General features: G+C 38.1%; 1 protein-coding gene and 2 pseudogenes across 1 annotated transcript; 2 read left to right on the top strand and 1 right to left on the bottom strand.

Annotated features, from left to right (window-relative positions):
- The first annotated feature begins 3393 nt into the window (after positions 1-3393).
- Positions 3394-12718, top strand: LOC136283299 (von Willebrand factor A domain-containing protein 7-like; annotated as a pseudogene).
- A 443-nt stretch (positions 12719-13161) lies between these two features.
- Positions 13162-14489, bottom strand: LOC136283298 (sodium/hydrogen exchanger 9B2-like). The gene is made up of 4 exons (XM_066171866.1): positions 14339-14489; positions 13748-13887; positions 13325-13405; positions 13162-13206 (listed from the first exon to the last, which is right to left on the bottom strand). Exons 1-4 carry the CDS (start codon positions 14487-14489, stop codon positions 13162-13164), a joined length of 417 nt encoding a protein of 138 aa, XP_066027963.1.
- Positions 14490-16079: 1590 nt separating this feature from the next.
- LOC131771032 (uncharacterized) lies at positions 16080-18965 on the top strand (annotated as a pseudogene).
- The last annotated feature ends 48 nt before the right edge of the window (positions 18966-19013 follow it).

Here is a 19013-nt window from a genome sequence, read left to right as displayed (position 1 = left end):
AAGTGATATTCGTGCGGAACTTATTGTCAAAAACCCGGTGAGATTATCACTTTGACCATTATGTTTCCTTTGATTCTTTTGAAACAACCTGGGTAGATTTATAAACGTATCAGATATTTGGTCTTTCAAAATTGCGAAACTATTTTAAGGTTCGTGATATCCATGAGATTCGTTTAGGTTTACAATAAGCTATTTACGAGGAAAAAACATATTTAAAAAAAAAAGCCAAATGTTTTCGACTCTTGGTCATCATCAGAGTAAATGATTGTGACCCTAAAAACGATCTATAGCTAGTGCCGAAAACGTCTGGTTTTTACTTTTTAAATATATTTTTGCCTTTTCGATGGCTCATTTTGAGTTTCCTCGAGAGAGGTTCCAAGAGGGAACCAACCTCGCGCCTGGCACATTTTAGTTGTCTTTGGTTGTCTTTAGTTGAAACAAATGTTTTTTTTTTCTTTGGTGCAGAGCAATCAGCACATTTAATGCCATAATATATTGTTTCAATAAAAAAGCGTCTGCTCCTTATTTGAAATAATCATTATAAATATGTCGGCATTCATCAAAACAAAGGTTTAAAACTGTTTGATATGTTTGCTGCTACATATAGGTTGTCAGAACAGAAACAGGCAGTTGTAGCGAGACAATGTACCGTAAGAGCTGGGACGTAAAAGAATTCATCGGTCAATACGCCCAAGTCAGACTAGTTGATGAGAGGGATTGTTGTTGGCGTCACATCCACTTTGATGACCTGAAGGGAGATATTATTTGTCCTCACTATTCAGACGAAAACAACTGAAGGGAAAGTAACGGCACAAAGGATAAGCGTTTTTCAGGTTTTTACAGATAGTCGCCTTGTGACTGTACAATAAGGTTTTACAGCTTTTGATATAGTATTGTTCTTTAGAACTTGCTTCGTGCTTGCTTAGATAGGTACACTCACTCTTTTTTATAGAAACAGTAGAAAAGTGTCATGTAACTATTTTATGAGCGTGGCAAAAGATGCTATAAACATGACATCTACTTGTTACATTGTATTACCGCAACAAAATGCTTTAGATGCTAGAAATCATATTACATTAGAATGATTCTTTTTTTCTTGATATTTCTGTTGAAGGTCTTTTTGAACACTCAATATTCACTTTGAAAAATACAAGCTGTAAAAATTCCTACTGTTTTTGTTCAGGATTACATTTTCGAGTAGGTTTCCAAAACAGGCTTTAAATTGTGCAATAGTTTTCCCTAGTTAAAAAAAAATAGTATCGAAGTTGCAGGAATCAAATTATTGAAACAGCCAAGGTAGATAAATAAACGTATTTGAGATTTGGTTTTCCAAAATTGTCAAACTTACACTGCATTTCAGTAAGTGCAATCCATTGCAATTAGCACACGCAATGCCATATTATTACTGTTTGCAACTCAAAACATTCCTTTTAATACAGTCATGCTACCTATGTCAGCATTGATCGAAACAGGGGTATAAAGATTTTTGTGTTTATTACGTTAAGGTTGTCAGAAATGAGACAGGTAACTGTTCGTAAGCTATGTACTGTAAGAGCTGGAACGTAGAGGAGTTCATTTGTCAACATGCCGAAGTCAGACCAGTTGATAAGAGATCTGCCTCATTTCAACTTTTAAGCACTTCCTCCAACTTTTTTGAAAATGTTTGCTAAAACGGTTTGGGGGGGGGGGGGGAGGCAGTGGGTAGTCAGATTGTGCGAACTAGGCTCCAAGTCCTTTAAGCACTTAGTATTTGTATGTAAAGAAGTTATTAGTATTAATATCATTCTGTTTATATGCAATTTAGTAGAGCCAGCAAGTTGTGCACCGGGTGAAATAGAGAAGTGTTCCAACTTATCAAATTCATCTGCCACTTAAAAGATGAGACGGATTCGCTGACTGTAAGATATCTTGAAAACTGCAAAGGCAGAGATGAACTGGCTATGATATCGTGACAGATTTATGGATGAGCAGATAACTTTTATCTGAGTGTAAGGTGATAAGTGTAGTGTTGTTTATAATGCTATACTAGCCACAGGCGGCCTAAGCTCCAGCTGTCAGATGATCATCTTGCGAAATTATTTATGGTAAAATTATAAGAGTTTGTATGGGAATATTTACGACCGCTCTAAAAATAAACAAAATAAGTCAAATTCAATAAAAATACCTCACCTTACTTCTACAGGCCTTGCTTGCTATCTGACCGCTTACTAGGTTGAAGGGAACCCATTTTAGCGAGTTATCCATCTCGAAGTTTTTTAGTTACATAAGAAATAACTGCACACTCCAGTCTGAACGCCCGATCCGAGAAGCGAAAACTCCAAGCTCAAAATGACCGGTGACCACAAATCCAAAGCAGCATCCAAGCACATATACTGTAGTTTCATTTCAACTCACTACAAATTCAATCTCCCAGTTAAACCGTCGCTAAGCCGCAGTTTGCTTAAAAAACTTCCAGTTTAGACGTTTCTAACGGCCCGCGTACACAGTCACCTTGACACACGACCATTGAAACTGAGGACAACACCCGTGGTTCTAAAACTATTTGCTCATGCAAAATGACGGTGTACAGGAGTTTCTGATTGGTTATTTACTATTAAAGAGAGAGGTAAAGGCTGGAGCACTTCTTATTAGACATTTTTACCAGTGCAGCCTTTGAACTAAGCGTTCAGGACAGATTTATTATGCGCGTCTCGCGATGATTTTATTGTATCCTACCAATTGCATTTATAGTGAACCTCTGCTTTACGACCTCCTCGTTAATATGACCACCTTATTATTACAACTACTATTTTACGGCCCGGCAAAATGTGCATACATTTTCTTATAAAAAAACACTCCATTAATGCGACCAACGACCACTTTTTTAATTCCCAACGTGCATATTTATTTTGTTTTTAACCTCGTCAATACGACCACTAATACGGATAAGCGGCAACAGAAAAGGATGTCAGCGATTATGGTGATAACGGCGTTATCAAGCAGATATAGTTGTTCTCGAGACTGGTACACTGTTTCCCTTCTCAAGATGTCTCGCTTCATTTTTGTTCTGTGTGGCTCAAGACGGTATGATATGCTTTGGTTGTTCAACAAACATTGTGTGTTGAGTCTAAGACGGTCCAAATGTTATTTTTATATATATCATGTTTTGTAAATATATATATATATATATATATATATATATATATATATGTATGTATGTATGTATAGATGTCTCATTATTTCAGTTTGTTTTGCTTTGTTTTGATTTTTTTTTTTTGATAAAAATGAGGGCGGATGAAAAATATATCAAAAGTCACGTATCTTTACCTGATATTACCCTACCGTATTTATTAACCGTATATGAACTTCATAATTTCATTCCCTTTTGCTATTTGAATACTGAACAGATGAAGAATGTCGATCCATTGTTTTCAAAGAGCCAATACGGGACAAAGTCATGGAGGGGCACTTATGTGCTATATGGAGCCCAATTGTATGTTTATAAATTTGGGACCTTCGCAAGGAGGCAACTACATTTGTAAGTTGAACGTAGCTGTAAAACCTCCGGGTATATTTTGTTCAGTACTACTCGTGAATACATTAGACGACTCGTATCGATCCGTAGTATTGGATATACTTGGCGGGAGGGGGGGGGGATGGGGCTGGGTAGTCAGATTGTGCAAACTAAGGTCTAAATACTTGAAGCACTCAGTATTTGTATGCTAAGAGTTAAATATTGATATCACGTTGCTTATATGTAATTTAATGGTGTCAGCAAGTTGTTTCCGTTGGAAAAAATACACGTTCCACGTGAAAAAGAAAAGTGTTCCAACTTATTATACTCATCTGCTACTTACTTAAAAGATGGGACGGATTCTCTGATTGCAAAATATCTTGAAAACTGCAAAGGCACATATGGACTGGTTATGATATCGTGCTAGTCTTTATAGATGAGCTGATAACTTTTATCTGAGCATACGGTGATAAGTGTTGTGTTGCTAATAATGCTATATTAGCTAATGTTTTGAAACTGAGTCACGAACAGACGAACTCTGTTATATCAGAGTGAGCTCACAACTCCCGACAAAAATATTCGAAAAAACAAAACAAAACAAAATAAAAAACAAACAGGCAAAAAGCGAACCAGACTTGACATGAAATAGAACAAAAACAAGAACAAGACTGAAAACTAAAATTTTAAAGAAAGCGGAAACGAGAATTAAACAATGACAAAAAAGGCAAACAAATCATTAGAAAGCGTTCAAACCCACAAACAGATCAGTAACAAAAATAAGGTAAACCAATAAGAAGGAGAGACACGGAAAAACGGAGCAAGGACAGAAACAAAGGAAAAAGGTCAAAATCTTAAATCTTTTTATACCTATGAACCTAATTTTATGACCTAAGAATTGCATCGATCGTAGAATACAAATATCCTGAATAATGCAATGAAAGGAACTAAATATAATTCTGTTGTTTTCAGTTTTGATTTTTCCTCTAATCAAAACTATAACGAAATCTTCGAACGCGATTGGTTATCACCAGTCTAGTTTGAGCTCTAATAGTACAGTGTAAGCGTCATGCTTGTAATTGACAGTGTAATAGGACAGTTAAAGGGACAGGACAGTTAACACGTCATGCCTGTGTAAGTGGACAGAACGCGTCATGTGCTCGCGCTCTTGTCTCGCATTTCGCCGTGTTAATTGATGTTTTTGTAATGAAAACTTGTAACTGTGATATACAAAGTAAACAAAGGTAATCGGAAGGCGCCTTTTCGAGAATTTTTTCGAACATAAAGAAAAATTTTTTTTCCGACGGAAAGTCAAAAGACCCGCTCACAGAGAGAGCGGCAGTTAAGTTATTTACTGTTTTGAGTTCTTTGCATTTGATTAGTCCCTTCTCACCAATTACCCGACAATCCTTAGTCGTATCATTTACAGGAGTTTCTGATTGGTTATTTACTATTAAAGAGAGAGGTGAAGGCTGAAGCACTTCTTATTAGACATTGTAAGCCTTCCACTGTAGCCTTCAAACCAAGCGTTCATCCCAGCTGGAATTATGCAATTTTTTGCTGCGTGTTTTTTTTTTCGCGTCTTTCCTTTCTTTTACTGTCCATGCATTTCTCCCGAGAATTAGCTTGGCAGAAGAAAAACCAGACACAAAGGATCACACTTTCATCACAAGAAATGGGTTGCTAAAGACAGCTATTTACTTTTTCTTCGACAACCCCCAGTATTTGAAGGATGAATCTTCGACTGATTTTCTTCACGGTGTCCTATCTGAGATAGGAGAGGAACCGACTGCAGGTAAAGATGCTATGATCACCATCTCTTCGCAAATCAAGTTTATCAATGCCATCAACGCGATTCAGAGCGCTAAAGCAGAAGTGGATTCATTTAACAGGAAGGCAGAGGAACATTTGATGGCAAGCAGTTCCAACAAGGCGCAAAGCGCCTCATCCGATTGCGCCAAGAGCTGATAACATCCCTTCTGAAGGGTGATAAGCTAAAACATGCTAGAAACTTGGTAGGTTCCGCGCTGCACACTTTACAAGATTTCTACAGCCGCTCAAACTGGATAGAATTTGGCAATTCGGTTTCATTAAATATTTTGGGTCAACCTGGAAGCGAGATTTCGGAAGAATTTCTTGCAGGACCGAACGAAGCGACATGCAGAGGCTGTCTCTCAGACCAAGGCAGAAATGATAAATGTGCGACAAATCTGATCACAGGAAAACTTACAAGCGGATATCGGTCAGGACAAGACGTAAAGAAACCGATAAACAAAGAAAAGTGTAGTCATGGTGGAAAGACAGATGACAGCCGTTTTCTGTCTGCGACAGGTGGAATTAACAAAGATTCTACGTCGATAGAGGAATCACCCCATGCAAGGTATGAGACCTTTTATAGTGAAATAAATAAATGCCATTTACTATCAATAGAGTTCTGTAGTTTCTGTGGTACAATCGCATAAACTAACAGATTGGGCTTAGGTGAAGATCCTTAGAATAAACTCGTAAGATTCATTTTCTTTATTAAAGAAGTTTCTACAGACGTAGAAGAAGGTATCTTTATGCAATTTGGTCGAAGAGAAAGTGAAAGTGATCTGCGAACAAAACTTCTGGGTGCTTTGTTAGTGACTATTTTAAGCACGACAGTTGGTAAACGATACTGAAAGATCATTATCATAAGTAGGACCGGAACACGTCTGCTTCAGCAGGACGGGCAGTTGACGTAATACAATATAAAAACCACGAGCCTTTGTTATTTGCAGCTACTTGAGAGTACATGCTAAAAAAGGGTCAAATCAGAAAAGACCTTTAATTTATCTTCGACGAAGTGTGAAGTGAGCTTATATAAACAAAAGAATCGGTGGAAAACCGTCTGACGTCGAGTAAAAAATCGAATCGAAAATAACATCCTTCCAAGCTGAGAGGAGTAAAATTGGAGAAATGTTTAGGTGATACTTGAGGTCTCTCATCTCAGTTTCATCACTTCACCACCATAGCAGTGGAGCAACACTAATGTAATACTGTAATTATTACTATCGATAAATGTTATAGCTCAGCTCAAACATCACTGGGGTCAAGAAAGATAGATTATTATTCAAGGAAACGAACCCCAGATAAAATATAACCAGCTGTGAGAGAACAGTGAGCGATTTAGCTTTGTAAGAAATAATTCACGCGTTAGGCAAGAGTAATTAAATAATTTTCGTCGGTTATTTGAGTGAGCAAACTACCAAACAGGTAGATTTTAAATCAGTCATTGGGCAAATAGGTACGAGCATGATATAGTGCTCGCTTAGAGAAATCATATGTAAAAAAACACCAGACCCTCAAATTGTTTTAGTTGATACGTCACCTCTTGGCTCCAGATACTTCGTGCACGGGCAGTATGCAGTGCTAAAGACGCTTCTCTAATATGAAGCTACTTTAAGCAAGGCTATCCCTTGAGTTCTCTGTAGCATTGTGATTAAACATCCAAGCTCAATCCGAGGGAATGGGCACTATTCTTTATATAGTACTCAGACTGTTTTTATGTTGTTACGCTCGTGTCAAAATATGTAACTATTTTCTTCAATTTAAGGCGTACGACCTTTATTTCTCTTAAATGTAGCCTTCATAAAGTCGCGGCTGATCTGGCCTTTGAAGCAACCCATCTTTTTCTGAGCGACATCCGTTCGACGGTTGGTGACGACATCTTTGCCAAGTTTCTCAACCTGAAGTCAGACGAAAGCATGGCTTTCGTAATCGATGTATCAGGCAGCATGAGCGGTGAGTCCTTGTATAACTGAAGGAAAAATTGGGAGGGTGGGGAGGTGGGGTGGGGGGGTTCGAGTATGTTATGAAATGGTTCAAGTGAACCCTGCTTTGCAATGTCATTTGCTAAGATTATTTTGCTTGATCAATCGTTGTATTTCTCCATGAACTATTTCTTCTCTCAAAATGACACGGTAAGTCTAGGTCAGTGTATGTAATGCAAAGGACCTGGTAAATTAATTCTTCACGAAGTATGCGCGTAACTTTGCAAAATCCTATTATTTGCACAAGTGGTAAGATCGTCGCAATAGTTACATAAAGTATTTCTTTTAAATCTTTTAAAATAGATGAAATCGAGGACGTCAAGAAACTCACTGTTGACTTCGTTCGCAAAACTCTGAAAAAGAAAGGAGAATCCTTCATGTACATACTTGTGCCATTTAGCGATCCAGGTAAGTTACGGACAAGATAAGTGAGTCACACAATCGGCACTCTTCACGTTAATGTGGCCTTTAAACCCTGAGTAATACATCACCTCCTGAATGGGATGCTAATCAATCTTTAGGAACCCATTTCCCCAACATTTCGTAAGTTTTTCTGGGAGTGTTCGTTGGTACTCTGGAAATACCCCTGAGTGGAGACAGGCGTGTCAAAATACCTTTCACGCCCAAGTCCCAGCACAATAAACCAGGACAGTGTTCGAACTCTGGCCGGAAATTCCTTACAGTTTAATAAGAGAGGGTTTTCCTCAAACCAACCACGCTGAGGGACTTTATGAGTTGATAAGCTTTAAACAACGTGCTATTTTACTCAATTGGACTCACAATGACGAGGCTTGACTTCATGAATTTAACTTGGTCTACGATTTGCTACGGAGAATTATAGATATCAATGTGTTATTAGCCTACTCTCTTTCACAGACGTTGGCCCTGTCACAGTGACAAACGACGCCCATCAAGTGATCAACGCGGTAAAAAAAGTAACTGCAAGCGGAGGAGGAGATTGTCTGGAGCTGGAATGACTGGTCTCTATCAGGCTCTTCTCCACTGCCTACCTGAAAGTGTGATCTATTACATTTCGGGTGCTGACGCGAAAGACTCCCAGCGTGAAAATGAGGTCAGATCCCTTGCGAAGGACAAAAAAGTTAAAATATCTTTCATTCTGACTGGTCAGTGTGGCCGACGCAGGCGCAGACGGGATTTTTCACAAAGTGGTATTCAGGACTTAGCAGTCGTTCCCAAAGAGATTCATCGAGTAAGGAGAAATGCTTAAGGTCAAGCACTTTACCAGGCTCTCGCTACTGAGACAGGGGGGCAAGTCCTGGAAACAAGTAAAGCTCAAGTAGCTGATATTGTCAAGGTGATCGATCCTGCTGGTTCATCAAACTCATCCGTGGCTCTGCAAGACGTTGGATTGCTAAACATCAAGGAAACTTCAGCACTTTAGCGGAGTTGTTTATATTGTTGATATCGACAGCACACTAAAGAGTTTAGTTCTCATACTAACGGTTGCTGGATGGCCAGAATTACATGTAACTAATGTTGAAGATAAGGGGACAGAAAAGAATGGCTATAACATGAAAAAAAAATGGCTAATGTCATCATTATTGTTGCTATCGTAATCCTTATTCACTGCTATCATTCCCGTCATCTTTACTTTTATTAATGCCAGTATAGTAATAATGATGAAGAGGATGGTGATGTTAGTGCAGGGACATAGTCGAGCGTGCACGTAAAAGTCACTTGAAAAAATCATTATTCATTCATGCATTTAGGAAAGAGGAAAGATAATTTCAGGTTTTTAAGCCCAGCTTGTCCATGAATGAAATCATTTAGCTTATTTAATATTCAGTAATACTCTTTTTTTTTCTTGAAGGAAATTCAGGAATGCAGGAACAAATCATTAGCTCCTCTAGTAAGCTTCTAATAAAAAAGATCACCAACTTGAACAGCGGCTCGCTGAGGCTTATTGTCAGCTGTCAGGCTCCCTATACATTGCAAGCTACTGGTTCCAGTCCAATAGACTTTACATACCAGCTTCTGGACGTAGAGGACGAGGAATGAGGAAACACAAGGCGAGTGCTTGGAAATCCTTTGAGAGGTAAGACAGTCATAGAAACCAATTAGAAGAATGTAAATCACACGCTTGCGCGTCGATAACTTTCAAGATTTCTAAAACTGAATTGAAAAATTCTCTTTGAATTAGCCTCTGGGAGGGCCTTTCCTCAGGATAAATTAATGCGAAATATTTGTTGAAACCTCAATTGAAATGATAACTCGCTGTCTGACGATCAAGCTTTCACGGCCAATGGAAAATTTGAACTCATATTGGTAGGGAAAAAGCCAAGTCCTTTTGTTCACTCCATTACAGGTAAAACTTTACTTCTTACATTGGACTTCGTTGGTCAAGAAATCAAAGAAGTGACCAATTTAACTCTTGTTGGAATTGGCGGAACAAGCCTTGAAACCTTCAACATAACACAAGGAAAAGGATTCTACCAGGATTTCTATTACGTCAAATTCATACCATCGGCGGACAGGTTTAGAATTAAATTGACAGGTTTTGACACAGCAGGAGCCAAATTTCAGCAGGTGAAACCAACTTTATTTACTCTTGGTGACGTCAAACTTTCCCAAAACGTCCACAGTAGTAACAGTTCAAACGCCATTTTTCCAGGGGGATCTTTAGAGTTGGAAATCAGCGTTGCAAACACTGGAGATTTTCAGCAATTGTATTTCAATGCTTCAGATGATCTGAACTTTTTCAGAAGTATCAACCCATCCCAACGAAGCTTAGGAAAGAATGATTCACTTCTCCTTCGAGTTTCTCTGGCAGCTCCGAGTGACGCAAAGTATGGTGTCACCAGCACTGTCACGGTATTCGTATCTCAGGACTCGGGTTTTACTCAACTCGTGAATTTGATGGTCTTATTTGTTACTGTTGCTTCAAAGGTGAGTGAAACAGAAGAAAAGGTTTCAAAGTTATAAGGTTAAAGGTATTTTACGAGAAGAACATAATCAGAAAACTCTTTCAGTGGAAAATACACGTCATTATTTATCACCATCATTATTACCTGGTCCTAAGTCATCATCATTACAACTGCTATTATCATTATTACCGTCGTCATTAATACACTAAACTCCTCGTTGAGTGAGTCATTATCTTCCATTGATTAGTTGCTATGTAAGGGAAACGTTGACAAATGTCAGTGTGGGGCAATATCAAAGAAAAACGTATAATTAACTTTCATTCATGTGACACCATAATTTGACATCAACAGGCCCCAGACCTCTCCCCGCCATTATGTAATATAACGAGTCAGAGTGGATCATGCGCAGGAGTATACGGAAGACCTGAGTGTGTGTCCAGCACGCGGGTTGCGCATGTCACGTTCAATGACTTCAATGACCACTCATTCCTCTACTTTTTGTTGAGTTTCTAAAAGTCTCAAAAGAAAGTTATTCTTAAGACAGGCAGGAAAATTCTACAGTAAGGTACTTTCATGAGGAAACATAAATTAGCGACTTCCTAGAAGGATTCTTTCAAGACTTCCGTTCCAATCATTCAAAACAGATAGCAATCAACTGGCAAAAATCGCCTAAACTAAAATTTCTTTTATGACTTCATTTCCGTTCAGTAAATGCTTTCAACTAAGGGGCTGTAAACACGCCCATCTCAGCATCATTCACATCCAGCTGTTGCCATCCAAAGGTCATCTTCGTCGGAGTGGATCTTGTTGGAAACATGGGAACTTGCTCTGTAAGCCTCGTCCACGACATCGTATCATTTAGAGATCAATGCAAACACCTCCGAAGTGACTCTTTACCCAGGAGAAACCATAAAGGTACCTTTCACACTCGTCAACCTTGGCTCCGAAGGGTCCTTTTTATTTCAAGTGACCAAGACTTCCTCGCTCATAAGTTACGTCATCCCCTTCAGCCTCGCTCTGAATACAAACGCAAGTACCACCGGTCACATGGTTATTGCTTCGCGTGGTAACACCAGCGAGGTAAAGACAATAAGCGTGAGGGCTGTTGCACAGTCAGATACTGTGATGTTAAGGTTTTTGTCTCACCATGGGGACAACGAATAACAAGTACACCTGGAACATCAACGGCAGCGCTCGAATACATCCAGTTACAGGCAAATGTTCCCACTCAAAAATTTTCTTTGAAAACTGGAGAAATTTTAAAGCTTAACTTTACAGTTATGAATTTGGCAGCGGCTGAAACCTTCACCTTCAATGTAAGTATATAATAATTGGCAATAAATAACAATTAGTCAAAGACAACTTTAAAATCATGTGTGACAATTGCAGGGAAACATGAATTACAATGCCTTGACCAAAGACTTCCTTTCCCTCCATAGAAGCACTACTTGTCTGTTAGCCGTTAATCAGCAACAGCTGTACTAGGTGAACATATCATTTAAAGCTTGTCCAAATTTTTAAGAAATGAATCCCACCACGATTGCTCCTGTTTAATCAATCTGTGGCTTTCTACTTCCAGGCGCTGACATCACAACCTCGTATAAATGGCAATATTGTACCGTCGCGAACATTTATGGATCATTAACAAAATAATCCCTTTCTATTAATCCTTTCATCTGAGCCCAACACCCCTCTTGGCATTGTCACGCAAGTCAATGTCACGGCCACGCCTGCGTCACACAATGCCGAAGTAAAAAAGTTAGTCGTTTTTTCGTTGACTGTTACAACCAACCAAAAGACTTTATCAAAAAGTAAAGAATTGGGGGAGAAGAGCCGAGAGAAAGATGATGAAATGAAAATTTGGCAAATTTTTTTAATTACGTTAGCGATTCTATTCATTACCATTTTGGTAATATTGGGAGTAAGTCACAGGTATTGTCGCGGAAGAGGGCCCAAAAATCACACAGTCAACGATCCAAATGTCAACCTTGAACGATGTGATTGTAAATACGAAAACCTGAATCTAACGCCAAGAAATCATCCAATACATGATTCGATCTTGTAATCGCTGAGCATATTCATAGCAAGCTGACTGTGCATCACAGTCAATAAGTATGACAGGACACTTCCCGTCTGATTGACATGGAGTTACGATCTCATCCATTGAGTGCATTATCGTATATTTTACTCTGTTCATCTGTTTATTTTTTCAACAAAGTCTAAAATACACTTTACTTTGATTTACCCAGGTTCATAGGGCCACAAATTTACTTTTCGATTTCGTTTTCCCTCTTGTTTTTTCTCGTTTCTTGATTTTGTTGTTTTTGTTTTGTTTTTTCGCTTTTGGTTTTGGTTTTGCTTTCGCTTTTGATTTTTTTTTATTTATGTTTGTTTTCTGCTGATTAGTTAATAAGTTAAAATGGTTTGTTTTATGATTGCCTACAACTTTTTTCAGTTTTTCATTTGTGGTAGTCAATCGTGTTCGACACTATGCTGAAGAATAAGAAGTATAGTAGATATATTTAAGATCAGTAAGTTATATGCTTATGGTCAAAGGCTTGTAATAGTAGCGCATTATTTCAATAAACTGTTTAATGAATGCATTTAATGCACGCCGCTGACTTGATTTCTAAATACATAAATCTGCGTAAATGCGCACTTATTTATCTAGGCTTTTGGAAATTTAACTTGGCATTTTCGATGTCAATTGCGACTGAGAAATAATTATTTCGTGACAAAGTGGATAATCTTTTCCTCTCTCATTTCGGTAAGTTAAAAATATACATCTATGGTTCAGTACTCTTTACCTTTGCTTCGCTCAATATTGTAAAAAAGGTAAAATATAATAATCTTACACGGTGCTTTCTATAACTCGACTTTCCCTCCTTTCATGGGATCCAGAAGGTTTCTGCCGGACACCATCGACCTCCACTTCTTGAGGGAGATTGCGCTATAACATTCGCGGTCCTTCCAAAACGATTCTAATGGCGCCTCAGGGTGAGGCGATGAGAATAACCAGAGCCGCAGTGGTCAGAATCTATCATAACAAATATACAAACAGTGGAAGTATCTTTTAGCTTGAAGATTAAGGGGTTCCTTCTAACATGAAATCCATAATCATAAAAGAATTCGTGCACTCTGAGAAAGCAACTCACCTGTATTCCAAACCCCTCTTCAATTTGCCCTGTGAAGCCCTTCTGTCGAGCTAAGTCCAGCGAAACAGAGCCAATGGCAGCCTAAATTAAGCACATGGTTCAATGAATAATTTGAACATTCGATAGATTCCTGCCTTCCTCCAACCTTCCCCCTCCCCCTCCCCTCTCTCTCCCACACTCTCTCCCTCCTTATCTTCCAACCACCATCTCTCCTTTCTCTTCCTACCTCAGCCTTCACCTATCCTCCATCTCTCCTTCCTTTGCTACCTCTGCCTTCACCTATCCTCCATCCCTTCCTTTTTCGGTTCCCTCCTTCTTTATTTTTTCTATGCTTGTTTTGTCCCTCCATGCCTCCTTTCTAAAGGAACTATCGTAATCTGCCAAATTTAATATCTGTTGACGTTCTGTTTATTCTTTGCAAACCTGACACGTAACTTTTGGTGACCACGCTATGGCAATAAACAGTCTCTCCTTCAAATTGAGGTCATTACCGAGCAAGCCAAGATAAGTGGTGAAGAGCCGTATAACCAGACTAACAACCAAACTTGCAATACCCGTTGCTACTAGGAAAAAAAGGGAAAAAATCATTTCTTAGGGTTAGACCCATTGAGATGTTCAGCTGAGTATTCAGTAACTCATACGGTAATGAGCCAATACTGACACTTTTCGTCGACTGAACCCATCAGCAAGCAGGGAAGGGGACTTACAAAAATGTCTGATTCTGCAATGAAGATAAGTCTTTCGCCATGTAACAAGTAAAAATCATCAACTCACTAGACTAATACCACCACCAAGTAACACCTAATAATTTGATAATACAAATTATTAATATTAATAACTTTATTTGTTACTCCCTCGAGGGGTCTTTCCATAGCTAATGTAAAGAAATATTCAAAAAATCAAAATAGACAAAAATTAGCTTAGAGCCATTGGAGACACAAGGTGAAACAGTTGGCTTTTGAGAGAGTAAAGACAAGGAGTTGACCTTAGAGGGATTGGGAACAAAATTAATACAGGTTGTAGCTTCGTGTCCAACATCCTGCCTGTTATTCCACTGTAATAACTCACTGAAAACCTTACTGTTCATGTACTCTACACTGACTTCAGCTCCCACAAGGCCAAACAGAAGTGGTTCAAACACGTGCCACACTAGAGACATCACCATGGCTACATGGGCCTATAAATGTACACAAACTTAAAAATAAGAATCCATCATCCCGTGTACAATAATTAATAAAAATTATTGCATGTCTCCTTCAAATACTTTTTTTTTCTGAAGGAAAAAATAGGGTAGTCCACTAATAATGGCAATAGGGCTGAGTGGACTTCAAATCGATCTATAATCATACGAGTGAGATACAATATTGAACGACTGCGAAGTGGGAGTCTGATTTATTAATCGCGAGTATGATTACAGACAGAATTGGACGACATGAAGTCCTGTTACCAATTAATCAAAACTATGACAAAATTTGAGAAAGAAACTAGGTAACACTAGACATTGACTTTATGTTTTTACACAATAATATAACAGTTAACACGGCGAAATGGGAGACAGCAGCACATGCACATAAAGTGTTCTGTCCACTTACACAGGCATCAGTGACTTGTTAACTGTCCCTGTAGCTGTCCTATTACACTGTCGAATTAAAACATGGCGCGTACACTGTCCTATTAGTGCTCAAATCGGGCTGGTGATAACCAATCACGTTTGAGTTTTAGACGTTTCTAACGGCCCGCGTACACATTCACCTTGACACACGACCGTTGAAGACCAGCTTGGTAACCCTGCCTCCTTTGCAAACTGAGCCCCGCCGTTACTTGGCACCTGTGTATATAAAACAATTTGCTCATGCCAAGTGACAGTGCACGGGAGTTTCTGACCGGTTATTTGCTATTAAAAAAAAAAGAGGTAAAGGCTGAATAAATTTGTTGTTTTTCAAATACATCCTCATCACAAATAGAATTTACTGCCTGCCAACATAGTTTGTAGCATGGCACTAATGACATTGAAGTATTACGTGTACGTGACAAACATTTAAATGTAACATAAGAACTCCATTGTAGATACGTTTATACTTTACATTGTTAAAAAAGGTTTGAGTTTTTATACATCACGTCTTATGTGTAAAAATTGTTTTTTGTTTGTTTTTTTTTTTGTGCCTCCACAGATTTAGACCGACAAGTACATGTAATAGAGATACCTGCTATGCAAGCGAAATAGTAGGAATTTCTATAAGGACAGATCTTATAACCGCGACTCGCGATGATTTTATCGTACCCCACCAAATGCATTTACTTGTTATTCATGATCAAAGTAAAACCATTGCAATATTTAGTAGTTAGTATCTTCTTTGTCATGTATACAAACCACGTGGTAGAACTACATGCACTGAAACGAATTTGACCCTAGAGTTCAAATTAGATTTGGGCAAAACCTCCCGATTGGGATTCCACGGAAGAAGCCATTTCTTATTCATAGGCAATGCCAAGGCAATACAATTTTTCTATTCAGATCTCAACAAATTATATCAAAAATAAATGATGTAACACATATTGCATATTTAGAGGGGACCACGATCTTATCAATCTATTGTGTCTGGTAGTTTGTCGCCATAACAGCATTTATTTCATTGGTATTTCATTGGTAGATGAAAATGCAATTTGATATAAAGAAAAATGTTTTTAAAACAACGTCTTTGAATGAAGCAGATACAGTTGTTCTCGAGACCGGTACTCTGTTTTCCTTCTCAAGATGTCTCGCTTCATTTTTATTCTACAGCTATACTTTTGCATAATTCTTTCAAAGGCTGTGGCTCAAGACGGTATGATATGCTTTAGATGTTCAACAAACTTGTGTATTGAATCGAAATACGCTTCAAACTGGTGTCTATACATGTTACGTAATCGGGGTTTTAGGAATGTCTTTCCTACAGCTTTAATCATGGGAAATGTTTGATATCAGTTACGGAATAGCTTCTAGCGGAGTTTTAATTTAAGACTGAAAATCATTGCTGTAGAAGCAGAGATCGTTAGCAGAGGATATTCTATGATGACGCACGCGGCCTTTTCACAAACAGGAACATTTACTCGTTTCAGGAAAAGAAACTCATAACTTTACTGCCCATAGTTTAAACACTTGTAGTCACATATCAAGCTACTACCACTGCTACTTCTTTTTCTTGTTTACAATTTTTTATTATTTTCTGATGTTCAGCGTATACACTCATTGCTTCTTCGGTTATAAATCATGTGGAGCATGCATTTCAGTTATTTTTTTGGTGTGTGTTTGAAAAGAGCAAATGAACCGAATATAGCTGAACACAATTGAAATGGCGCCGGTCAATCTCAAAAGGCTCTAATTAATGAGCGTGAGATAAAAATGTATGAACATCTGCCCCGATGTTATATCCTTTTATCCGCTCAGCTTGAAAGAGCCATCACCATGAATACATGATTACGCTGTAACTTCTCCCCAACAGTGTTTTTTAATTGCTAAGTCTTAATTATAACTTAATATTTTGTTTTTGTATTTTTTTTGTCTCATGTTTTGTTGATATATCTAGATATAGATATCTCATTATTTCAGCTTCTTTTGCTTTTTTGGGGGAGTGTGGAAAATATATCAAAAGTCACGTATCTCTACATGATATTACCCTGCTATTGACAATCTCTATCTCTAGACCAAAACCGTGCATGAACTTGATAATTTATTCTCTTTTTGTCGTTTTAATATTAAACAGGTGAAGAAAGTCGAGCAATTGTTTTCAAAGAACCAATACGGAACAAAGTCATGGAGGGGCACTTAATCAGGCTTAGTAGAGGTACCCCACCAAGGGAGCTGTAATGTGCTATGCTATATGGAGCCCAGTTGTGTGTCCATAAATTTGGGGCCTTCGCAAGGAGGCCAACTACATTTGTGAGTTGAACAATGCTTCAGACGAAAGTCCAGGCTCATCCGATCTTCAGAGTAAACAGATTATATCCATCTAAGCATCGAGGTAAAGTGACTTATTTCAGACGGCGGACAGTAATTGTGCGTGATAATTTTTTCGGATTACTTCTTAAGCTAGCCTTGCAATCCTTGTATTGAATTAAGGTGATTCCTTAATATTGCACTATGCATCACGAGAAACGTTTTGACCCGATTTCGTATGAAATTGAATTATTTTCCACAGATTATATATTACGTTGTTCCATAAGTCCTATCGACTCTCTACCTATCGCCCAAGTATTTCTTTTAAACTTTCGTTTAAAAACTACCGCCAAAATGCACCGTGAACCGATAAAATAGAGCACTTGATTAGTACCAATACGGTAATGAATGGGGTGATATTGGCCCATTATATCTCTTTGGTGGCCTATCGTTTGTATGGTAGTTCTAGATACAGTGATTGGCAGCGAACACTTAAGGAAAATTAGGAATCACCTGAGCAAGGTAAAATACCAAAGCTAACGTATACCAGTGGTGTTATCTGTACAGGTATTAAAAAGGGAAAAATCAAGGAACCCGTGTCTAACAAGAATGGGAGCCTTTCTTAATAAATCAAACCACTACTCAACCTGACAAAAATCCAGTGACTCGATTGATCGATTTCCTGGTTAATGATTGACAAAGTGTAATTGATTCTAATATTCAATTGATCAAAGAGCCTAAGGAAGTTATCAATCCAGCAAGACTGTGTTCCTTTGATAATAAGTAATAACTAACCATGGATATTTATAGTACGCAGTAATTTTTTCTTTATCAGAATCCATGCAGCAGCAGTCCCTGTTTCAACAATGGCACATGTCAAGCTGGATACACTGATAAAGGATTTCGTTGTAAATGTCCTTCAGGGTTTACCGGCGCATACTGTTAGAAAGGTAATTGAATACAAAACTGTAAAATGGACTCCATACCACACGATAATCAAGAAGTATAAAAATTTTCATACATATTTGATGTTTGTTGTTACTTGTAGGTTGTCAGAGCAGAAACAGGCAACCTTAACGAGACAATGTTCCGTAAGAGCTGGGACGTAAAGGAATCCATTGGTCAATACGCCCAAGTCAGACTAGTGATAAGAGTTCTGGTGATTGGGGTCACATCAAATTTGATGAACTTAAAGGAGATATCATTTGTCCTCACTATTTAGACGAAAACAACTGAAGAGAGAGTAAGGGCACAAAGGATAAGCGTTTTTCAGGTTTTCACTTACAGATAGTCACCTTTGGTTTGTTTGTGTCAGCCAAACAAGCGCACCACACACAAAATGAAATAGAACAAAAAAAAAAATAACAAGACTGAAACCTAGAAATTTAAAGAAACCGGAAACAATAACAATAACTAAAAATGCAAACAAATCATTAAACAGCATTTAAACCCTCAAAACGCTTTATAAATCGTTAGAAAGCATTCACACCCATACAGTAAACCAAGAAGAAAGAAAGACACGTAAGAACCGAGAAAAAATGGGACACAAACAAAGGAAATAAACAAACATTTAAACCATTTTTACCTGGATGAACCTTATTTTATGACGTAAGAATGGCACCGTTGACTACAAATTTTCTAAACCTGAATAATGCAATAAAATGAACTTAATCCAATTCTGCTGTTTTCATTGTAAATTTTCCCTCATATAATCAATTGCAATCTCGACATTTCTAAAAGTTTCCGTGTAACAGGTATGTGTCACGTTACTTT

This window comes from Pocillopora verrucosa, chromosome 9 (genome assembly GCF_036669915.1).
Source record: "Pocillopora verrucosa isolate sample1 chromosome 9, ASM3666991v2, whole genome shotgun sequence".
Taxonomy (NCBI): domain Eukaryota; kingdom Metazoa; phylum Cnidaria; class Anthozoa; order Scleractinia; family Pocilloporidae; genus Pocillopora; species Pocillopora verrucosa.
This window is presented reverse-complemented; position numbering and strand designations above follow the sequence as displayed.